The sequence below is a fragment of the Drosophila gunungcola genome (assembly GCF_025200985.1).
Source record: "Drosophila gunungcola strain Sukarami chromosome 2R unlocalized genomic scaffold, Dgunungcola_SK_2 000011F, whole genome shotgun sequence".
NCBI classification, from domain to species: Eukaryota; Metazoa; Arthropoda; class Insecta; order Diptera; family Drosophilidae; genus Drosophila; species Drosophila gunungcola.
The window spans coordinates 2309318-2332369 of record NW_026453169.1 but is presented as its reverse complement, the minus strand read 5'-3'; the positions used below and the strand labels follow the sequence as shown (position 1 = coordinate 2332369).

The following is a 23052-nucleotide window of genomic DNA, read 5'->3' as shown; positions in this document are numbered from 1 at the left end:
ATGCCCATTAATCGAGTACAAACGCATTAAAATAATTGAATTTCAGTTCAGATAAACAGGAAGAGCCAGCCGAATCGGCAGTGGGAGATACATAGCTAATCTAGATAAGTATTGATTAATATTTGGAAAGGCATTCAAAATTCATCGGTTCCCCTTTGGGGGCTAACCCATTTGTGTGAGGGGATATGATGGCACATATAGGCACGTACGGCACGCCCTTTAATACCATTGCCGTTGTTTTTGTTAGTGTTGCAACACAAAATATGGAAAATATAATTTGTATAATTACAATGCCTTTTGATAATACCAAATATACATACCAATCAACAGCACCAACAGCGAAGGCACAAATGAAGTCAACGTTGTTCGCGGGGGGCCCCAAGCCAACACCCTAAATTGTTGATGAGCCAAAGTACGGTTCTATCGATGCTATAGTTAAGTTTTCAGCTTGATACGCAAAACTGTTAAATATTTGATGAAATTATATTTTCATATTCATTTTCATATTATTTATTATTTTCATATTTAATTTATCAGCATTAGTTTTGTTTTATTTAAAAAAAACTAGACCTTTGCAGCTCTGAATAATTTATTTGGAAAACATAATTTGTTAATAAATAGTATGGCAGTATAATTAAACGGCTTTTTCCGTGTCACGCACCCATCTCCAAAGGGCGACGACTAATTGAAGACCGCTCCGCCCCCCAAGTTACCCCCCTCTGGGCGGCGGCACGCAAACCGTGTATATATGTATATTGGTATCGCCATGGCTCGAACCCCACCCAAACGACCTGGACTATTCGGAACTGTGGTGAAACGTGGCTGCGGAGGCGCCACTCGCTGCGCCGATGATGTCTCCATGTCGGAATCCGCACAATGGATATGGCCGCTTGGCGCTTCAATCCGAACCCTTTCAGCGAGCGGGCTTTATCATCAAAGGGAAATCAAGCTGTCAGTCAATTTATAGTTGTGCCGCACACACACAAAAGACTGGGCGCGATGTGGCGATAGGGCCAGGTCAGAGTTCACGTATTTCAATTAACGAAAACCACAAATGTGGCTTCAATAAAACCAACTGGTAGCCGTACTTCCGAATCGAACACTATGTAAACACTAGAGCTTAAGATAAATCTATTCAAGCGTTACCCACTAATTATGTAATTTGTTTGCTTTTTTCAGGACCCCTTTCAGAGGTTTTAACTGCGGTTGGCTCGGAGGTGGCGCTGCCCTGCGATCTTCTGCCGGGCACAATGATCGCCGATAAGGTGCAACTGGTCATCTGGTACCGCCAGGGAAATGTCAAGCCTATCTACACGTAAGTTGAAAAGTTCTAGATCAGAAGGAAATTATTAAATTATTTTAGCAGTCATACTGCTTTCCACAACTTTAGAAACTTAATTCAATAGTATGGTCATCAAATCAAAATACTTTCAATTAGGTCCATATTTTCCCCTAATATAATATATAAGCATTATGACGAGCACAATATTTTATCACAATTTAAACCTCCTTCTTCATCTTATTTGACTTTTTAACGTATTCCATTTTCTTAATAAATCATTTATAAATCTCCTCAAAGCCTTCTTCATCTCATCACCCAGTTTTACAGGCTCATCCATTTTAAGGCTCACATTTCTCGTGTATATTAAAACCTTCTCCATTTCTCAATCTCCTGGGATTGTTTCACAGTCAACGCCCCGCTAAAGTGTCATCTAAATGAATTTCACTTAAGGATTTTACCAGGGGGTAACTCAGAGTTGAGCTGATATTTTATTTGGAATTACCCTAGGACCCCAAATGAGTTTCGTATAGATTCCGTGGGTGAAGGCAACCAATTATTAAGAAGCTACCAGTGTTTAATGGGCGGGGGGCGTAACACACACTCACATACAGAGGCACCCAAAGTAGGCGCCAGCTCATTATAAATTCTATTAACGTGAGGCATTTATGTTGAATTTGACGATATAAACATTACTTACACAGAACAACCTACGTTTGTGGGTGGGGAAAAATGTTTGTGGTTGGGGTTAAGGTAAAAAGTCCCACCCCATCTACCCGCGATATAAGCACTCGGAAAAAGATACGCATAAAAAGAAGTAATTTGCGTTTCATTAAACATTTTGTGCAATCATCTTCTTGTTAATCAGTTTTAAATGTTGTAAAAAAAACTATAACAATATATGTATGTATACACTATATAACTAATAATTTCAGGAATAGATATTTTTCTGAGTGTCTAACTCCGGCCCGTTAGCAATTTTTTACAAGCTCGTAAGGGCTATGTTGGAAAAAAGCACATTTTGCGAAGCGGTGTACCAGAAAATGTCGCAAGTAATGGCAGGGAGGTGCTTCTGTCAGATGGGTAACATATATATATGTATACTTATACATATATATAAACGTATAGCTGACTGATTGGCAGCAGCAATTCGGCTCAAAGGTCTCTCGTTGGCAACTCACTTTTTACTTTTACTTGCCATTTTCCAGGAAAATCCAAGATGGAAAACGCTGGGGACAAGGGAAACCCTGCCAGGTGAAGTCGAGTGGAGTCTCAAGTAGACAGATGCGCAATAGACCAGAAATTGAATTTTATTTTATTTTCCATTAAATTCGTTCTCTGTTCTCGGTGCACACAAATCGATGAAGTCAAGTCAAAGTGTCAAAGTTCGCTGTCGGAGAATGTGCACTCCTGCGGTCTCCGGTACAGTGTGCCCTCGATTGTAATAACCATTTTTCGAACGACAGCGGGTGGGGGAGTACTTTTTACGACCGCATAAAGTTGAGGTTTATGCAGATATCTCTTCCCCAGCACCTCAGCATTTCGTTCTCGCCCGCATTTCTTTATTGTTTTCCATCAATTTTAATTTTCGTTTCCCACACTTCATAAATTTTCCTTCATGTTTTTGTTGCCCAAACGTTCTGGCGTATTGGAAATTTCAATACGGCCAAAAGGCTGGCAAAGGTCGAGAGATTAATTGCATGAGAAATTTGTTTTCCAATTGCCATGGATTACCCATGGATAACCTCGTGCCTCCCCATCTCCATCACTCCTCCACTTCTGTGTCCAGCTCCACTCACTTCTCTACATAATTGAATTATGTTTAAAATCCATTAACAAATATCCCATCCATCTTGTGCCACTTACTCCTGTTCTTCTGGGTTGGGTTTTCTTCATGCCGAGTGCATTTATCGAATGTATGTATGAAGCTTGCTTAAATAATAAATCATCTAAAATGTACAATAGGGTCTGCGATCTATTTGAAATGTGGGATAATCCGGGGGAAAGTCGATAATTGCGGCTTAGAGAAGCTTTTCTAAGTTTCCTCAGGTTTTGTTTAATTGATTTAAATAATGTGTATTTGATTCACTAAGTCAAAAATTGTCTTTGAAAAAAAAATGAACCTACAAAGGTAATTCTTTACCATAATTTTAGGTTTCCTTTTACTAAAGCTACAAACCTTGCTTCTTAAATAAATTACAAGACCTATTTTCAACAACAAGAGCATACCCAAGACACCATTAAGCAGAATCCTTAATCTAAATTTAGACGAAGTTCCCCTTTTGAAATTGATAGCTCTACCAACACAGATTTTTCTACATAACTCACAGCCAAAAAAAGGAAAGCGTAAAATGTTTCCATGTGCTCCCTTAAGCAAAAAAATTCTCCGCAGAGAATTTAAATGCTTTGTGGGCTCTTTAAAAAGTGCCACAAACAAAAAAAAAACAAAAATAAAAGTCCTCAAAATAATTTAATTCTTTTGGAAAACAAAGTGATATAAAAATTCAAAGAAATACGAAAATACAAAAATAAATTGGTAATCCGCTTAAGCCAAAAGGGAAGCACAACAAGCGCTAAATTGATCAATTAATTAATTGAAGTGAACTATAAAATGAAAATGGGAAAACACGGTTTTTTGGGCGAAGGGGGCGTGTCACTTTGAGGGCGCTGAAGCGTATTAACATAAACAGCAAAAAATGTGTTTCTGTCTTTTTTGCAGTGTCCCATTCCCTTACCCCTCCCCAAAGGCCCCATAAAAGGTCAAACGAAATGCTGAAAAAAGAAACGAAATGAAAAATCAAATTAAAAGACTGAAACCAATTTAAATGAGACCATTTAAAAATGCTAAAAAATGTGGAGATAAAAAACGAAAGCAAATGGAAATCAAAAGTTCTGTAAATGCATTTTACGATGGCTGGGCGAGTCGATTTCGTTGTGGGGAGCAGAGCAAAGCCTTTGGGCTGTGTTGACATTTAATGCGGCACTTTGTCAAAATGCATTGGACAAAGCCATAAAACAAAAACGTTTGGCAATAACACTAAAAACGAAGTTCTTTTTCGGCCATTTATGCACTGCACCCTCCCTCAATGTCTTTTTCGTCCCTCTCCCTGGATTGAAAGGCTGGAAATAGTTTGACCCAACGGAAAGCTAATTAGGTATTCAGCTTTTAGTGGATTTTCTGGATTTGACACACATTTTACTGGCCGATGTTGTCTCAATTGCTCGGACAATAAAATCAATGAACCAGGCTAACACAATTTAGATTATCTACGTCTGGTAATTGAAGGTGTTGGGTATTGGTGAATCATGTCAAAAGGGCTTTTCATCAGGAACTCAATTTTATGTTCCATTTATTACCAGGTATTTGGGGATAGGGGCTATTTATAGCTCGGATTTTAAGCTTTATTATGGATGGTAAAAAGTTTTAAAGAGACATCAATTAGGTCTATTTAAGATCGTTAATTCTATTTAGGCAACTTTACTCTAGCAACATTCATTTTTAAGATATCTTTTAAAGTAAATATTTTGTCAATATTTTGTGTTTTTTTATTACTTAGTTAAAAATAGTTATTGTCATAACCACAAATATATTTTGTTTTATCTATCTTATTTTTACATATTTTCCTGTCATTACAGTTTTGACGCTCGAGGACGTCCTTTACACCAGGCTATTCCTTGGGCAGATGAAAGTGTCTTCAATAAGAAAGCACACTTTCACTATGATACCAATCCTCCAGCCTTGCGGATCAAGAATATCCAAACTTCAGATGCCGGACTCTACAAGTGCCGAGTGGACTTTCACAAGTCCCCAACCCGCAATTGGCGCATTAATGTGACAGTGCTGGGTGGGTTTAATGCATTTATTTTATGAATTTACATACAACACAGTACAACTTCTTCAAATTTATTTACCTACATCTAATCTCTCTTCATATTTACTTTGTAGTTCCACCCACTCAGCTGACCATCCTGGACCATCATGGAGCCGAGTTACGCGACCAATCAGCAGGACCTTACTTAGAGGGCGACAGCATCGACTTGACCTGTCTTTCGAGCGGTGGAGTTCCTCCTCCGCGCGTGTCCTGGTGGCGTGAACACGCCCTGATCGACGACTCCTTCCAGGTGCTTCCCGATGGCTCCGTCCGCAACGTCCTGCGTCTGAAGAACATCCAGCGAAAGGATCTCCTAACGGTAAGCCATTAACCTCAGAAGAGCGGGGTTGGAGTACTTGCTCCAAATATCGTAAGCCTTATTTACGACTTTCGCACAAAGCACCTTCGAGTACAATGCCCAGTCCCCAGTTTTCTGTTCATCAGTGTTGACACAAATATTTAAAACAGCTAAAAAATAATTCTATACAGAATTTTGAATGTCAAAGTATAACCATCATTAAAAAGCTTTGTCCAGAAATGCTTTACAAAATACTAGGTTCTTTTCATATTTTTAAAAGATTCTTTTAAGATTTTTATTCTCGTCTTAATGGAAGGATAAAATATGGTTCGAAAACAGCACAAGGTTTTATGCTGTAAAAAAAAGATAACTTCTAAAAATGTAAACAGATTTGTATTTACTCATTTTTGAAAACAACTTCAGAACGTTTTGTTCATTATACTACCCCCAGTTAAAAAAATTTAAGTAAATGACTTTAATAAGAATAAGATAAATCCCCCAAAGATTTGTCTATAAAATAGCCATGTTTTCAGCACTGCTGCTGCTCACCCCTCGATTACCAGTTGGCCATTTATTTTCGGCTGGGCACAATGGACGGCTTGGTCTGTGGGCCTCCGTTAATGACAGCGCTCCGTGTGGCAAGCGGTGGCCATACAATGGCTAATAGAAATCAAATGCAACCGACTGCATTGGGAATTGTTCCCTGGGTGGTTTGTGCGGCTTACCCTCTTCCCAATGGAGCCACCCCTCCCTTTGGAGAACACCTCCTTCCCCAGGGAATCCGCTTTTTGAGGCCCCTTTCCTCCGAGAACAGAGCAGCCCTGTTCTGTTGATTCTAAGCCGGATTTTTCTTTGGTCCATGTAATGAACATTATTGTTAGGCAGCGCTAATCCCGTCATTCAGGAATCGGTTTCCGTTCAACCAGCTCCCTGCCCAACAGCAAATTGTGAGCCGCCGGTCGGGTCTTTTGTGTTATGAATGAATGGCTTGAGTGGAATCACTTGAGTGTGGCTCATGTAATACCGAACATTATTAGCTTAGACTAACTGGTTTACTAAAGTCAAATAGCGCTAATAAATTATTGAATTATCATTAGATTTGATAGTTTGACAAATTAGGAATACTTCTGAAGAAAAATTTTGACTGTTGAACTAGAACTTCTACAAGTATAAATTGTTAAAATAAATTTCAGTTATACAGATTGTGTTCTATTATCAGGAAAGAATTTGGATTTTAATTTATGGTTTTTCTCCTTCAAGCAGATTATTTACCCATTAACTATAATGAAAAACTGAACCCATTTAGCGCAAGAGAAATAAAAATAATTAAACATTTAATGGAACGGGTATTTTTCTCATCAAAAAGCAGCATTTGTTGTTTATGAAAAGCGAAACAACAAACGTTTAAGCATATACATGCTATCGACAAATAAAGTCGTTTTAATCTATCTTAACAGCTTTTAAAGCTGAAAAAACATTGCAGTAGGATAACTGCCGGATTAAATATCGAAAAACAAGTTAAGCTTTTGTGGCTGGAATTGTGGCTATTGTTGGCGCTTCTGGCAATCGATTTAAATTCAATAGTTCGGAAACCATAATAAACACCTCGCCACATCAATGACACTTCCCAGCCCAGGAGTAAACTCCCTGAAGACCCCCTACCTGCCCCAAAAACAGACCCAAGTATGCCCACATATTCCGCTAGATGTTCTTGTGTAACCGAATAGAAATTTATGACCTAATTTTCCAATCGAAACGAGACTTGCGGTGCGGCAAACCCAAAAGTTATGCAAATATTTTTATTGCCAGACATCGTTACAGTTTTCGTTTGGCCCAATAAAATGTCCGAAATGTATATGGTATGGTCCCGAGAAGTATCGCATTACCAGGCAGGGGAATTTATGATATTGATACTTGCATTCGCCAACCTTTTGAACTCTTTGCGGCTGCGGCTGGTCTCAGTTTCTGTCTCCAACTGAAAGCATAATTGATTAGTCTTTATGGGCGGTTTTTCTCGTTATTGGTGCGTGCTCGATACACACTGCCCGCAATTAAAATTAAATGTTGAGCAGGTTGATTTATCATCGATATTTGCCCTGTCCAAAGGGGCGTATTTTACTGGAATTCGTTCTTATTAGTAAAAGGCAATTAGTGTAATGAGCATAAATCATCAGGTTTTAATATTTTACCGTCTATTTATACCTTAATTCCAGATGTACACTTGCCAGGCGACCAATGGCCATGTGGTTCCGGCGCTGACCAAGAAGGTTATCCTCGACATGAATCGTAAGTACCTCTTTAAATAGGTTTTTAATAAAAGGCTCAACTATTTTGTATAATGTTTTGCGGCCAGCCAACACAGTTCAAGGTCAGCCTTTAGAGTTCTGCGGATGGATGTGGCTTATTGTTTTGGTTTTAGTTGGTGGGCGTGACATTTTCATGGAAATTAATGTAATTAAAGTTTTGTCATTCTGCCGCAAGGACACACGACCACTCGCATATTCATCCACATGCATGCATTTATGGTTATGCGGGTGGTTCAGCTCGCTATGCTAATCGCATTGTGGGTCCCTCAAGTGGGGTGGGCATCCAGTGATGGGCATAATAAAATGTGTCATAAATAATGGACATTTCCATAAAGGTTGGTTATAGATGAGCGGGAAATTAAGCGGCATCCTTGGAAGCGGAATTTGCGCGGCGTCCTTGTGTGGTAATAAATGAATTTCATAATGTTAATCAGCCGGCCTTAAAGGACAATAAAAGTTTCAGCTGAACTTATTTAATTAGACAGAACTTAAGCTATATACTATTTAAAATTAATCAAGTGGTCGATCTCTAAATATTTTAAATTATGATTTATGATTTAGTTTTAAATATTTAAAACTTAATAGAGTAACAATTTGCGTGTCAGCCATCTATTAGTTATTTTGTTAGGAGCGCAGATAAAATCAGTGATTAATGGGGACAGAAAAAGTTGTATGGCTAAATCGTTTATTAACAAATTACAAAAATAGAAAACCATTACCGTTGATATAAATCTAGCTTGAATTGTTGTTATTTTTTCGTTCCTAGTTCCGCCGCTTAGTTTGCTATTACAAGGACTTAATCACGCCGTAATAGCTGGAACCCGCACCCATGTAACTTGCACGGCAATTGGAGCTCGTCCTCCGCCGGAAATTATTTGGTCCAAGGCGGGTCAGATTGTGAGAGGAGCCACGGCATCGGTAAGTTCTAACAAACCAGGGGAAATATTCGATAGCAATAAGCAATGAGTTATTATGTCCTTAGACCTCCTCCGATGGAAATACAACCATATCGGAGCTGATGCTGATACCCGTTCCCGAAGACAATGAACGGCAAGTGGTCTGCTCTATTTCGCTAAACGCGGGGATTACTTCCCAGCAACTGCAAGAGGGTCACACAACAGTGATGACCAGTCTGGGAAATGGACACACTGGTACTGTACCTCAAGGATTCCAGGGTGCTTAATGTAACACGTAAGTGGGCCTCCAAAAATAACTGTATTCACTAGAAGTTAAATGAACCGTCTTCGGCAGATGCACCTATTGTCAACCTGAATCTGGGAGCTCCTCTCGACCCGAATAATCTACTCAAGGGTACCGATGTCTACTTGGAGTGCGATGTAAAGGCGAATCCCTCGATTACACGTGTGGAGTGGTATCACAGTGTGAGTATATTTTAGCAAAAATGTTTAGCTCCTGGAATTTCTCTTAATTGCGCTTGGGAACACAAACCCCAACGCACCTCAATAACCACTAATTGAATAATATTTGTTCTCCCTTCTTTCCTGTGCAGGACAAGCAACTGCACTCCTCCCGCGGCATCATCATCTCGAACCAGACCCTCGTCCTGCAGGGCATTTCGAAGTCCTCGCACGGCCAGTACTTTTGCAGGGCCACCAACCTCCAGGGCAGTGTGTCCAGCAACGAGGTCTACTTGGATGTGAAGTGTAAGTGCCGCCTCTTAGCCACACAGCCAACCCACGCACTTAACTCCACCACTTGAACTGGGCACAGAAAAAAAATAGTTCCATTCTTTTAGCATAATTTAACAAAAAGATAAAATTAAAAATTAACGTCAAAATATAATTTTATTCTTAGCTTGCAATATTTTAAATCACCTTTCCTATAAATATGATGGTTTCCGTAAACTCAATTAAAATGACAATCAAATATTGATCTTACTGTTAAAAGAATTCAGGACTAACCTGTAACTAATCTTATAAATTATAACCTATTTCTATTTTGTATTTATCAAATTTATAAAATGTGCCCTCTAACTTCCCGTAATTTCTCCCTGTGCATCCCTCCCCCTTCAGATCCGCCCGTTTGCAAGTCGGAGTCAACGATTATACGTGCCGCACTGAAGCAGACAATCAACATCACCTGCGAGGTGGACGCGAATCCACTCGATAATCTAAATTACAAGTGGCACTTCAACAACTCGCTGGAGAGCCTCATCGAGCTGCCCCAACTGGGAGGCGGTGCTCCGCTGATGCTGGCCTCCGGGTCGGATTTGAGCGGATATTATCAGCGGAGCAAGCGGAAGCACTCGCACGGAGTGCAGCAGAGGCTGCTCCATGGAAGACATGGCCGCATGGCCGCCGTGCGCTTCGAGGACGAGGACGAGTACGGCGAGTTCGAGGAGTACGGCGAGGAGGGACAGGGACAGCCCTTCACCCAGATGGTCTACTCTAACATGGTGCACAAGAACCACGTGGAGAACAGCAAGCAGCCGCAGCGGAAGCAGCTGCCCCAGCAGCAGCAGCAAATGCCATCCGGCGGCTCCCCCAGCGACGGCCACCACAGCTTCTCCTCCTCATCCTCATCCTCCTCCAGCGGAGTCCTCCAGCTGGCGGAGCGCAAGCGCCTGGCCGCCCTGCACAAGCAGCACCACCGAGGAGGCGTGGCCACGCCCCCGACCACCACCTCGGCCCCGCCGCTGAACAACGTGTACAGTTACCATGTGGAGAGCTACGAGAGCTTCGGCGCCATTTCCTGCGTGGCCAGCAGTCCGATGGGCCACAGTCCGCCCTGCTGGTATCACATCCAGCCGGCAGGTGAGTGCTTCCCCCACTGGACAAGCCCAGTCGGAGGATAAAGAAATCGGGAAAGGAGGCGGGAAATCAGATAGAACTGGGGAACTGGCGATACCCTTTTTTTTGGGGGGTTACTTACTTATGCTTTTTGCAAATTAACTAAATAAAATATCTAAGTAAATAAATAAATAATCTACAATTTTGTATTCATGTTTTAAGGAATTAGTTAAAAAGACAATTTCATAAGTTATTAAAAAACATTTGCTCACAGCAACTTTAAAAACAGTTAATTTATTGTGAGGAGTTTGTAGGAGTTTTACTCATATTATAGTATTGTTGTAGTCGAAATCGTATAACGATAACTTTTTAGACTCAAAATCTGAATAACAAAATCGTTAGTCAAATTATAAAACAAAACCCTTCATGTGATATCTGAAAGAACAAAAGCGTTAAAAAATTAAGAGCTTAACTCATATAATATCATTGTTCTTAGTTAAATAAAGTGATCGCACTCAACTAACTAAAATATATATTAGTCCAACCACCTTGTGAAATTCTGTTGGTAGCAGAACTTTAGAAGTTTGGCTTATTAATTGTTTCTAAAATTTTGATCAAGCTATTACAAATTAAAAATTGCTTTCTAAAAAATCATTAGTGCACTTTTGATGGTATATTAAATCCGTTTAAGTGATACAAAATGCAAAATTGTTTCCCTAACAACAAGTTTTAAAGCGTCTCGCCGGACTTCGACTTCCCTTCTTTCAAAGGGTATGTGAAAAAATTTAATTAATTTCACATCGAGGCGGCGGGCAACAGCGAACGGCAAACGATAAACGGCAAACATGTTGACTCGATTCGGTGTTGGCCTGGTCAGTAGATAATTGTGGCACGCAGCACGTACGCACGGATTCCGGCGAGTGAATCTCTGCACGTTATTTACATTTGGCCGGTAGCTGTGCGAAGTTGCCTGCCAGGCGGCAATTTCACGCATTGCCCAGCCTGTCCGACGGTTGTCAAGGGGTAAAGGGGTCAAGGGGAAACAAGGGGGGAGGGGCAGTACGGGGGGCCCAAAGACAGCTACAGCATACACTTGTCCCGTCCGTCCGGCAACCGTCCGGTTTCGTCCCTGACAGCAATAAAAGCCATGTTTACCAACGCCATCTGCATGTTTGCCTTCCTGTTGCTGCCGCCGTGGCCGCTACTGTTGCAACTACTGCAATCTGTGTGCGGCCCGATAATCTGATAATCAAATGCAATAAATTGCCAGGGTACATCATTTATTTATAAAGCCTCCGCTGGCCATGGCCCGAAAACATGCGGCAATTTTGGTGCGTGGACACGGGACAGCAACTTCAAAGGCCTTCAGTTAGAGTGTTGCAGGATCTAGGACAATGGTTCGCCATCGACAGGCGTTCTGTTAAACTAATTGTTTTGGACGAACACCGTTTTATTTTTACATTTTTTTTTACTATTAGTTGAATTAAAGCGTTTAAAGCTTTCTTTAAATTGCCGGAAATTAAATTTAAAAAGACATGTTATTGAAAATGAATGGGGAAGTTTTATAATTGAGATGGATAAGGAATATGAAAAGAAATTAAGCTTCAATTAAATAGGTGCCCTAACTTCAATTTATAGACCGATAAAACAGATCATAAACAAAATGTGACAAAACTAATATCCACTATATTACCATACTTTAGACCTTCCCGAACCGGTGAAGAACTGCACGGCCTTCAATGCCACGGCCAACTCCCTGCAGATCCAGTGCATCCCTGGCTTCGACGGCGGCATCCCGCAGCACTTTCACGCCCAGATTTACGACGAACTGAACCGCCAGATCCTGTACAATGCCTCGTACAAGTACCCGGAGTTCACGGTGAAGCGGCTGCCCAGCGACTCCGTGTTCGTCATCCGGATAACGGCGGTGAATGCGCAGGGGCCGAGCAAGGTGGCATATCGCCTGCGAGGACGCACACTTTCAGCACCGTTGTTAAGGACAGGTGAGTGCACGGCAGAAAGGGTTGTAATATCAGCCATTCTTCGGAGTTCAGCGCCATTTTTGGGGGAATTGTTGATTAAATCCAATGACCATATTAGAATTTTTCAGTTCCATAAACTTAAAATTAGGTTAGGTCCTTAGAAATCATAAAATCAAGAATACGTGCCATCTTAGGTTTCTTTTTTTCTTATGTTTTTTAATCAATTGGCAAATAGTGAAGAAAATAATACTTTACAGGTATTTAAAAAAAATTCTTATTTTTGTTTTATTAAATTTTTTATTAAATATAACGCTTCATTACAAATTTAGTCGAGCTCCGAAGCGACCCCAAATTAGAGTAAAAAAATAATTATTTGATCGGGATTTTTTTTTTTTCTGTTAACTAGAGTAATTGAAGGTTACAGTTTGAATTTTTCGTTTACCTCAATTATTTTTATAAATATATTTCATTCGCTATATAAGTTATTTTTCCATAAATGTGCTTATATATTTTAACAACCAATTTTTTAACCACCAATTTAATTGGTCCTGTCGACCGAGCGCAACACTTTCGCCTATTTTCATTGTTCTCGGGTTGTCCACGGTTTGTCATTTAAATTTTCACATTTTCCCCGAATCTGCTCTCGTTTTCGCAATTTCCACAGCCTCGTCGACGGCGGTGCTGGTGCAACTTACGCCCCTGCTGGGCGCCCTGGTGGGCGTGATTGCCACACTCATTCTGGTGGCCATTTGCGTGGTGATCGTTATCAAATTCCGCAGCAAGCGGGGCGGCAGGCGCCACGGGAACGGGGCCGATGCCACCACCACGGAGGCGGACAAGGGCAGCGCGGAGCCCCTGTCCCGCAACATGGGCAGCCACTCCAGCCTCGAGGACAAAAACCCGGATGTGGTGCCCCAGGAGGCCAACAGCGAGGACGAGTTCCATCAGGAGGAGAAGGCCTTCGACCGATTGAATATGGAATCGCAGCGAATTTTGTACACCCCGCCGACGCGGATTAACACCGCCTCCCCGCCACCGCCCTCGCTGTCGCCCACATTTGGCAAACAGGTGAATATCATTGTCTGTTTGATGTTACGATTTCTGATGCTCCCGATTAAATGTTTATTATTCTGAGAAGCTATTTAAAAAAACATTCCTCAGTGTTGTCTACTTTTTGGCTATTGTTTTGTAAGACTATCAAAACAATAGACGTCTTTTAGGGGCTCTGAATGAGATGGGAATTTAAGAAAGAAAATATATATTTATTAGCTAATTCGCATAATGTGATTTGTAAAGAAGGTACAACAAATACTTTTTCGCTAAAAATACGACTTTAACAAAATTATTTGAGCTACAGATCAGAAACAAAATAAAATTCAGTTTTAATCGAAAACAGTAACTAGTAAGTAATCTGTTTAGTTATAATATTGCTTATACATACATCAATGGAATTGTTATGTAGAAAAAGAATGAAAGATCGAAATTTGTTAATTGTAATATCAATATTTCATTTAATTTGTACATAACATTCCTACGATTTATGCATGTCTAAGCAAACAAAACAAAAAATGTTGTTAATTTCTTCAACGAGGGTATGGCAAGGTTACCTAAAACATTGTTTTATCTTTGCCGCCAATTAGCCAGAAACCGTTAATAAATTACACAAATTAGTTTCGTTGTTTTCCGCACCAACAACAAGTTGTTGACCCACCCAAAACTTTTCCTTAGTGTCCACATTCAGTGCACTTTTGCTTAAATTTTTATCATTGTTTGGCTTTCTTTTTTCCTGTTCGAGGTCTGGTGGACGAGAGCGGCATCAAATTTTGATGAGGAAAATGCTTTGCCTGCCAGTCGTCGTCAGCAAAAGTTCAAAAATGTTTGGCTTTTTGTTCAGCTTGGCTTTTTGTAATTTTCGGTTGGTCTGTCACTCCGAGTCGAGAGTTTCTAACAAGCTCATTAGAAGTTCTTGGTGTTTGTGTGGGTCAGTTTACGAACTTTTCGATTAGAAATTAGAAATTGTTTTTGTCAGCGTTCGTCATAAATGTAGCATAAAAAAGGTTGAGGGAAATTTTCATCAAAGTTTGAGAGTAAATATTACATATAACAAAAAAGAGCTAATTGCAAGGAAAATCAAGTTGGGAAAAAGTAATTCAATTTTTGTTTTTTTTTAAATATTTTTTACAACTCTTAAAATTTACAGAAATTATGCAATCTAAATGTAAGAAAGTTTAAGGCATGACACTTGAATTAACCATTTTAACAATTAAGTTTCTGGATTGAATAAATTGAAATCAGTGCATTTGAACTACTGCAACTGAGTAGCCATTTATTTTAAAGTGATTGTAATACATAAACAAAGTTTTAACTGCAAGTTACTACTATGTATTACTAATTCATTTTAATACACTTAAGCAACATAAAATATAAATAAATACTGGAAAAAACTCTTGCCTTTGAAAGACATGATAGAAATGATAGAAATTAAAATCAGTAAATCAGAAAACACACCAGTTTTAGAAGTAATTTCCCAATATTTTTACACTTTTTTTTTGTAGTTCATTTAAATATTAAATATTTGATCAACTATATTTTTGTGTTCTTTTTCTGCAGTACGGTGAACTCTCGCTAACCACGAACCCTGCCTTCAGCCTGTACAACACGCCCCAGCGAGCACCTGCCGTTCAGCGACCCGTTTACACCGCCCCGCCACCCCTTCTGTCCACAAGGACGCCCCCCAACATCTACACCCGCATTCCGGGTAGGGGGGGTGGTGGGGGCGCAGTAACGGTCGCGGCGGCAGGGGCCGGCGGCTATCACCTGCCGGCGTACGAGACCAGGACCTCGCCCACCTCCCCGTACGGATCCACCACCACCTGCACGATGCCCCTGCTGGGCGGCCAGTCCAACGGATCGCTGCAGACCAACGCCAGCGGGCTGGGGGGCGTGGCCCTGGGGGGCGTAGGGGCGTGCAACACCCTGCCCCATCCGGGCAGCCTGCACGTGGGCGGCATTTCGGCGGCCCTGACCAGCTCGGTGACCAGCGGCAACATCACCATCGGCGCGGCCCAGTCGCTGCTGACCTCGCCGCGCTCCCAGACGGCCACCTACAGCACCACCCTGGGGGTTGGCGGGGTACAGGCCCCACTCCTGATGAGCGGCGGCGGGAACTACGAGACGGTGAGCTCCTGAGAGTTAGCCAAAGAGGACATCAAGTGTCAGATCGTGTGCATTGGCGGGAGCAGTACGTGCACCACCACATCTATGGGCGCCGAGCGCACCACCATCGTCTAAAGAACCATTACGATGGGCTGAAGATTCGTCGACGAGGTAACTGAATCCCAAAATCTGTATTATAGTAGTTAAGCTGCATCAAAAACGCGACAAGACTTCCCACACACAAAGAGCAGCAGGAGCAGATGGAAAACTAAGTTAAAAATCAGATGTATAGATATATAGATATAGCCTATGTGTACTGGATTAGCATTGTTTTTGAACCCGACTAAAGTGTAACTGTAAACCACAAAGGAAAGCATTTATTTAGCTTACTACTGTACCACACGAATCTGTTTTTGTGCGCAAAAAACGAATAGGGAGTGGAATACTTCAGTGAACAAAGGAGCTATGCTTGTGAAATTAACGAAAAACTAGTTTAAACTTCAAACTAAGAGATTTACTGAATCGCAACTAGTTAAGCCATAGATGTGTATATATGTGACTTAATTTAGGGTCAGGTCAGCTAATACTTAATCTAGTTTAACGACTTAGCCACTTAATGTAGCCTAAACTAAATTGAACTTAGTTAGTCACATTGCGAATCTACGAAAAGACTATCCCCCTGATCATATTTATGATAAAATTACAGAATTTAATGGCATATCTCTATATCGACACAATACATATAGCACGAAAAAGCAGCAGCAACCAACAAAGGAATCTGAAATAGGCGCAAACTATATATATTATAAATGATACGTACGATACGACACAATACGATACAATACGATATGGTGTGGAATGAAATGAGTTATACTTGTATATGTGCATCGAATCATATTTTGTTAAATGTGGAATGAAATTTTATACGCATCTGTTGTCGAGAACTTTATCAAATCTATATAATACGAATATGTAAAAGATCTGTATGTATCCATGATTATATCGCGCGCAAAAAACAAATAAAACCAAAAGTTCAATGTGTCTCCGCCACCACCTGCCCAAAGACAAACCCCATTTCAAATTCAACGTAGTCGCTCTAAGGTCGAACTAAAAGTTATCCCATTTAAAGATTCTTTCTCCGATCACGATCACACCCCGCCCACCATAAAAAGAACCCAACATGCAAAGTGCTTCTTTAATGACAAAATCAAATTGAATTGTGACTCGAATTATAAATTGAAAAAAAAAAACGAAAAATGAAAAACTTAAGATTGAAATTTAATTTTGGTTTAGACTTAGCAGCTAAGGACTTTCGACTCTACAAATATAAACATAGGTATATATATATATATTTTCTTAATTAATCTTTGGTTTGTAAGCGAATTAAATATTTATTTTCCATGCGAACATTATTACTTTTCGTTAAGTTCCCTTTATTGTAAAGCAAATGAAAACTTAATATTGCAAATGAGCAAAAACAAGTGAAAATAAGTGAACAAAAAATAAAGAATGAAAATGTGTATAAAACTCGACAGTTTTTGTGTTTATTACAAGAAAGGGAGGGTAAATATTTGCAGCAAAATCAAAACTAAACTGGAAAAACGGAAAGTGCTTGGCTCTAAAGTTAAAAACCATTGACCAAAATATGTTCTGGCTTTCTCGGCAGTGAGGTTTTCGAGTATATCAGCTCGGACAGCTCGTTGTCTCTGATTTATTTGGAAATATTTTTCATAACTTGTGGCAGTGGGTAGGTGAAATACAGACACCCACCCGTAAAAATCCCATTTCACCACAGGACATGAGTCGTGTACGCATATTTGTCCTTTTGGCAGGACACGCAATACACTTTTGGAATTAATTAACGCAACCCCAGAAGTAGCCCGAAAACCACTCAACCACCCAGAGCCCACACTCAAACCATCGACCGAACACCAAACAGAAAACAAAGCAACGACATGTGTGAGTGGCTGTGGAGTGGCGCAGGATGGATGGATGGATGGATGAATTTGGGTGCTTGTTGTTTGTCCACATCCTGCGGCGATACTTGTCACAGACTAATTTCGTGTCTCAGCTCATAAATTGATATTAATGAGCCGCCGCCGCAACGTCTCCCAATCATTTTTCGCGTTTGCCTAACGAATATTTAACTTTCGCTTCAGCTCAGTTCGACTGCTTGGTTCGTTAGATTCCCTGACAGTTACAAAGTGGCAGTCAAGTAGATGGGTAATTCGAGCAGGACACCAATGTCCTCCGGCTCCTCCGACATGAGTTGGCATTCAAATGAACATGTGTGTTCTTTTGGGTGGGAGCAAAATTTTTTGCTCCACTTCCCCGAGGAAAACTGACACATCGAATGAATCATTTGTGTTTGCCACAGGAAAACTCGGTCAGAATTCCACGAAGTAAATGTGTAAATTCATTAACAACATTTTGGTGATAATCAACTTAAAAGGGCAAGAATAAAGCACCGTCGAATTGAAAATTATGATGTGCTTGATATTGTGTTTTATTGTTTTAATGTGCTTTGTATTACATGTGATAAAATATAGATAAAATATGGATTCCCTTAAAAATGTTCTTAAAGATATCCACGCTCTGTTAATATTTAATTCTTTTGTCAGATTTATTTGGCACTGGCCTCCTGTATTTTCTTCTCCAAATTCTCCATTCATTCAAGTTCGCTGTAAGTGGGACTGCCATTTTCTTGGGCGTTGGTGAAATTTTCCATTTCCAGTTGGTGGCGCTCGTTGTATTCCTTTAGGCGGTCTAGAATCTTTTCGGTCTCCTCGGGTTCCCCATCATCATTTAGTTCCATTTCAGAATCTGATTGAAGATTCTGCTCCAGAGTTCTACCGCTTTCCAAATTCACAATTTGGCCAGCTTCCACTTCACTGTCGTCATCATCTGTGTCTATAAACTCCCTAGTCTTGCACTTCTTGGCCGACTTATTTTCTTTGATCGTAGTTCTCTTTCGGGATTTCTGGGCAGTGTTCTTTTTGAACTGATCGTCAGAGTTTTGCTCCCCGTCTGCATCCACATTCTTCCGATTTTTCTGGCCACGTCCTTTGCCCATCGTCGACTCCTTTTTGGCCAGTTCAGACTGAAGAGGGGCGTTCATAATTTGTTTGGTTCGTTCTAGGATTTCTTGGCGCTTGGCTATCTGGTTCTCCCGGAGAACGCGCTCCTCCTCCTGCCGCTGAATACGCTGCGCCTCTAGTTGCTGCTGATGGGCCAGAAAACGCTGCTCCTGCAAACGAATGCGGTCCACATTCGACAACTCTAAGTTACCCACACGCTGGAGCTCTTCGGGTAAATCAGTTAAAAGATCCTCGCAATCTTGCCACCCTTTAGCACAAGCGCTCACCGAAATGGACGTTGCGTTTTGGTATAGATGGTAAAAATACCTGAAAAATATATTTTTTATGATCTTTATATATTTGCAATGTAAAATGTTTTTTGTACTTACTTGTGGGCTACTTTGAGCTCGAGTTCCGCCCTCTTGAGATCATTCGATTTGGGTCGTGGAAGGACAAAGACTTGATCTGCATCCTTTTTGATGGTCAGGGCCAGATTAAACATCAAAGAAGGATCGTGTGGGGCCAAGTGTCGGGCTTTGAGCAACCACATCTTAGCCTCGCGGGCTTTACCCTCGCCATATAATGCTCTGGCTAGATAGTGCATTACCTCCACACAGTTTACAGGCAGAAAGTCTTGCAGGCATTGCTTGTAAGTCTGACTGGCCTGCTTGTATTGACCAAGTTCCAAGGCAATGTGAGCTGAGTTTAGGATGGCGGGGGGACACTCATTCCCAGCCTCGATAATATGCCTGAAGATAGCCTCACCTTCGGACAGGTTATTGCAACTACTTAGGGCGGCCCCAATGCCATTGGCTGCCCACAAGTTCCGCGGACTGCGATTAAGAACCTGGACATTAAAAGTTTGCTGGTAATTATCATATGAAAACAGTTTTTCGATAGCTAATCTTACCTTCCCGTAATATCTTAAGGCTCTTTTCTGCTGTCTCTTGACTGAGGACAAATCTCCCCTAATCAAGGCACTATGAATCATTTTAAGACAGAAATTTCCCAGAGCCACCATGGTGTAGGTAGCCTTGACTTGTGTACAGTTGCGTAAAATCGCATTGTAATTTACTATAGCATGTTTGCTAAGACTCAACTTCATAAAGCAGTCTGCCATATAAATCCTACAATAATTGGAACTCAAATAATTTGTTTATGAGTTTACGTTAAAAAATTTAAAATATATTGTGCTCTGTGAAAATAATCATAGTCAATTAATAAGAAAAGTTTTTAAATAAATAAAATAAGAAAAAACAAACTTTGCAGCTATTACATAAATGAAATATTTTTTAAAACATCTAAATCTAAATCATTTTAAACATATACGTATATGTTTAAAAACATTAAAGCTAAGATGATTTTCACGTCAATTACTTGATCGTTCTTATGGCAGCCATATGATACCGTTTTCCGATTTAAATGAAATGAAATTCGTAATTCTAAACTATTATGTCATGTCAATGTCATGTCCAAAGGAATTTTGAAAAAAAATTGAAAATTAGAGAAGTTACTTTTTTTTTCTCCTTTTTTTATAAAAGATTACTAAATATTGTTTATGGTCTCGAAAACATAGTTTTAAAATAAATAGGCCACTGCCGGAAAATTAACATTTAATTTTATTGATGTGGACCAAATAAACATATGATCTTAAACTGACATGACTGAACGGACTGTCGGACATGGCTAGATCGTCTCGGCTATTGTTCCCGAGCAAGAATATATATATACTTTATAGGGTCAAAAACGCTTCATGTTGGCTGTTACTTTACGAGTAATAGGGGAAAAGTTAAGTCATTTTTTTAAAAAAATAGTTTCTGTTCTGTACAGTGATCAATTTTTTTTTCAATCAATAGATTTTTTGACCCACCTGGCTGTAAGACCATCGTTGTCCGTGTTAAGGACATCCTTAAAGTATTCGCTAGCTACGGCCAGCTTATTCTGCTGCATCGCCATCACACCTAGCCTTAAATAGCAGTCGTAATAGCTTGGATAGTCATTGATTATGTCCTTGTAGGCAGTCTCGGCCAGGTCATACTTGTGCAAATCTTCCAGAATCCGGGCACGGTTGAATCGCATGGTGAGCAAATTGGTGACCCTGTGATCGCCACCCTTTATGCCACACTGGAAAATGGCCTCGTCGAGGGTTTTGAGAGCAACCAGTGGCTTTTTGGCCTGCATCTGAGTGGCTGCCAGGTTATTGAACCACTCGATCTGGATCGCTTGCCCCAACTCCGTGCTAATTTGTATAGCCTGACTGTAGGCAGTGCTGGCCTGCTCCCAGAGCTGCTTTTGTTCACATGCAAATGCCAGAGTCAGTCTGCTGTCTATATCATGGCGAGCGGACCCCGACTTCACCACCTTCGAAAGCATATTAAGGGCTTTATCGATTTGTCCTGGAGTTCTTTCTTGCAGATAGATTTTGGCCAGCAACAGCATTGCCCTGTTCTCATTGGGCAGGAATTCGAGGAATATTTCCAAGTTGGTCTTGGCCATATCGATTTTCCCGCCCCTCAAAAGCATTTGGGCCAGACCCATGCGGGGCAGCACATATCCCTCAGGTGCTAGTCTCACGGACAGTTGGTAGAACTTCATGGCCTGATCGAACTGCTTGGTGGCATGGAAAGTCCTGGCAATCTGAAAGCAGTTCTGCGATTGCAACTGCGGAATGTCGGTGCGCTTGTAGGCATTTCCGGCCAAAATCAAGACATTTTCGTAGTCCCTGACATAATAGAAATGCGTGGCGAGGATACTCATAACCACCGCTTGGCGGCTGTTCATTTCAAAGCTCGCACACAACAGATTTATGCCCTCCTGAGTGGACTCCTTCTCGAGTTGGTTGAGTTTTAGTAGGGCCATGCCGACCAGAGCACTCTGACATCGGCTATTGTGTACCAGAGCCAGCTCGAACGATCGACGGGCTTTGTCCAGTTCACCCATGTTTCGGAAACAGTGCCCTATACCGACGCGGACGTCCGCTGGTCCTAGGGGCTGGGCCATTAAGATACTTTTAAAGAAGCCCAGGGACGAGATGTAGTCCTGACGGTTGAAGGCCAAACAAGCACGTCCAGCCAGAGCCATAATGTTATCCGATTTTTCTCTGATTACGGAGACAAACTGCGCGTCGGCGTCTTGGGCTCTGCCGGCGGATAACATCAGGGCGAATCCCTTAACCACTTGGAGGCTGCGATCGTCAGGTCGCTGCATCCCATCGAGCATGCTAAGAATATTCGTTACCTTGGCCTGCAAGACCGTTCGCCGGTTGCCCAACTCCTTGTTGGCCTGCATGGTGAAGTGGGCCGCGAGCAGAATATAGCCCTGGCCAGGTCGTCTTTATAGCTCTCATACTGCGTTTGGCATTTTTGATGCCAGTCTCTAAAATCCCCACAAAACTGTCCCAATTGTTTTGAGAGTAGCTAGCGAGCTAAGACAAATGTTAGATATATAATTGACCAGTTGCTTCGGAACTCACAGCTTTATCAATGCAAGTGCCCAGCAACATTTCCTCCATGGAAAAAGCAGTCATGAATTCTGGTGAATTACTGTCCTTTGGCATTCGCAGCACTTCAGTTTTTTTATAAGCCATCACCGAAAAAAGTTTTGAAGGAACAATTAGTTTTCACTGACAAACCCTAGGGTTACCAAACTCTCTACATACATCGGTATCTTAAAATGACACGACATTTGTTCAGGCTATAGAAAGGTGTAGCTGAACATTTACCAACACTTTTTTTTTCAAATTTTTTTTTATTTTTTTGTTATTTCTTAAAATCAGCAGAACTTCACTAAAACTGGATATTTCAAACTAAATAAAAATTTTTCGTACCTTACACATATATTTTCTCTAACACTGTGTACCTTACCTAAGTCCCAAAAATAGTACCCTTCCCAACACTGTTGGTAAACTATCTTAACTGTCATCCATTTTGTAATTATAATCGCTATTTTCTTTACAGCCCGAGCCTATATTTGTCTTTGATTTTGTTAAAAACTTCGTTTACTTTAAATATTGTTAGAAAAATGTAATGTTTAAAACAGGTTTAAAAAATCAACTTACATTAGTCTCTTTTATTACCCTCAAGTATTTGATCAATAGCCCGCTCAATGTCAATGCCAGGGCTACAATTGAAAATCACTTTGATGACGCAAGTTACAATGATTGCTATCCCCACTTACGCTTTCAGTTTGAGCGTAATTATTTCATGATTCCGCTTTGACTCGATTTTCGTTTAGCCTGATTATAAAAGCTTTTTGCTGGCATTTTTTGCTTGTCACCAAACTTGACCCAAAAGGTGCAGAGGCGCAAACAATCAAGCTGCCATTGCTGTCAGT

At 40.8% G+C, this 23052-nt stretch overlaps 2 protein-coding genes across 4 annotated transcripts in view; one reads left to right on the top strand and one right to left on the bottom strand.

Annotated features, from left to right (window-relative positions):
• The window catches only part of LOC128255578 (uncharacterized), a 46991-nt gene extending 30323 nt beyond the window's left edge, over positions 1–16668 (top strand). Inside the window, 13 exon segments of the mRNA XM_052985242.1 lie at positions 1180–1315; positions 4916–5124; positions 5226–5470; positions 7663–7735; positions 8522–8673; positions 8738–8908; positions 8910–8946; positions 9007–9137; positions 9266–9419; positions 9789–10529; positions 12209–12508; positions 13152–13555; positions 15098–16668. Coding sequence (XP_052841202.1) covers positions 1180–1315; positions 4916–5124; positions 5226–5470; positions 7663–7735; positions 8522–8673; positions 8738–8908; positions 8910–8946; positions 9007–9137; positions 9266–9419; positions 9789–10529; positions 12209–12508; positions 13152–13555; positions 15098–15778 — 3434 coding nt within the window. The 3' untranslated portion in view covers positions 15779–16668.
• Positions 16669–18172: 1504 nt separating this feature from the next.
• On the bottom strand, positions 18173–23051 carry LOC128255579 (RNA polymerase-associated protein CTR9 homolog). Of its 3 annotated transcripts, XM_052985245.1 has the most exons (6): positions 22778–23051; positions 22193–22284; positions 20591–22144; positions 19631–19847; positions 19110–19567; positions 18173–19047 (listed from the first exon to the last, which is right to left on the bottom strand). In XM_052985245.1, the coding sequence occupies exons 3-6, from the start codon at positions 22006–22008 to the stop codon at positions 18312–18314; spliced, it is 2829 nt and encodes a 942-aa protein (XP_052841205.1). In that variant the 5' UTR covers positions 22009–22144; positions 22193–22284; positions 22778–23051; the 3' UTR covers positions 18173–18311. The 3 variants fall into 3 exon arrangements, with proteins under 3 accessions (XP_052841205.1, XP_052841204.1, XP_052841206.1); XM_052985244.1 differs by lacking the exon at positions 22778–23051 and having other exon boundaries at positions 22193–22333; XM_052985246.1 differs by lacking the exon at positions 22778–23051 and having other exon boundaries at positions 20591–22136; positions 22193–22333.
• Position 23052: the final 1 nt, after the last annotated feature.

Coding starts and splice junctions, on each gene's coding strand:
- LOC128255579 (XM_052985245.1), bottom strand. CDS start 22,008: ATGCAGGCCAACAAGGAGTTGGGCAACCGGCGAACGGTCTTGCAGGCC. Junction 19,848..20,590: donor AACGATGGTCTTACAGCCAG/GTGGGTCAAAAA, acceptor CAATTATTGTAG/GATTTATATGGCAGACTGCT. Junction 19,568..19,630: donor CCTTAAGATATTACGGGAAG/GTAAGATTAGCT, acceptor TTTAATGTCCAG/GTTCTTAATCGCAGTCCGCG.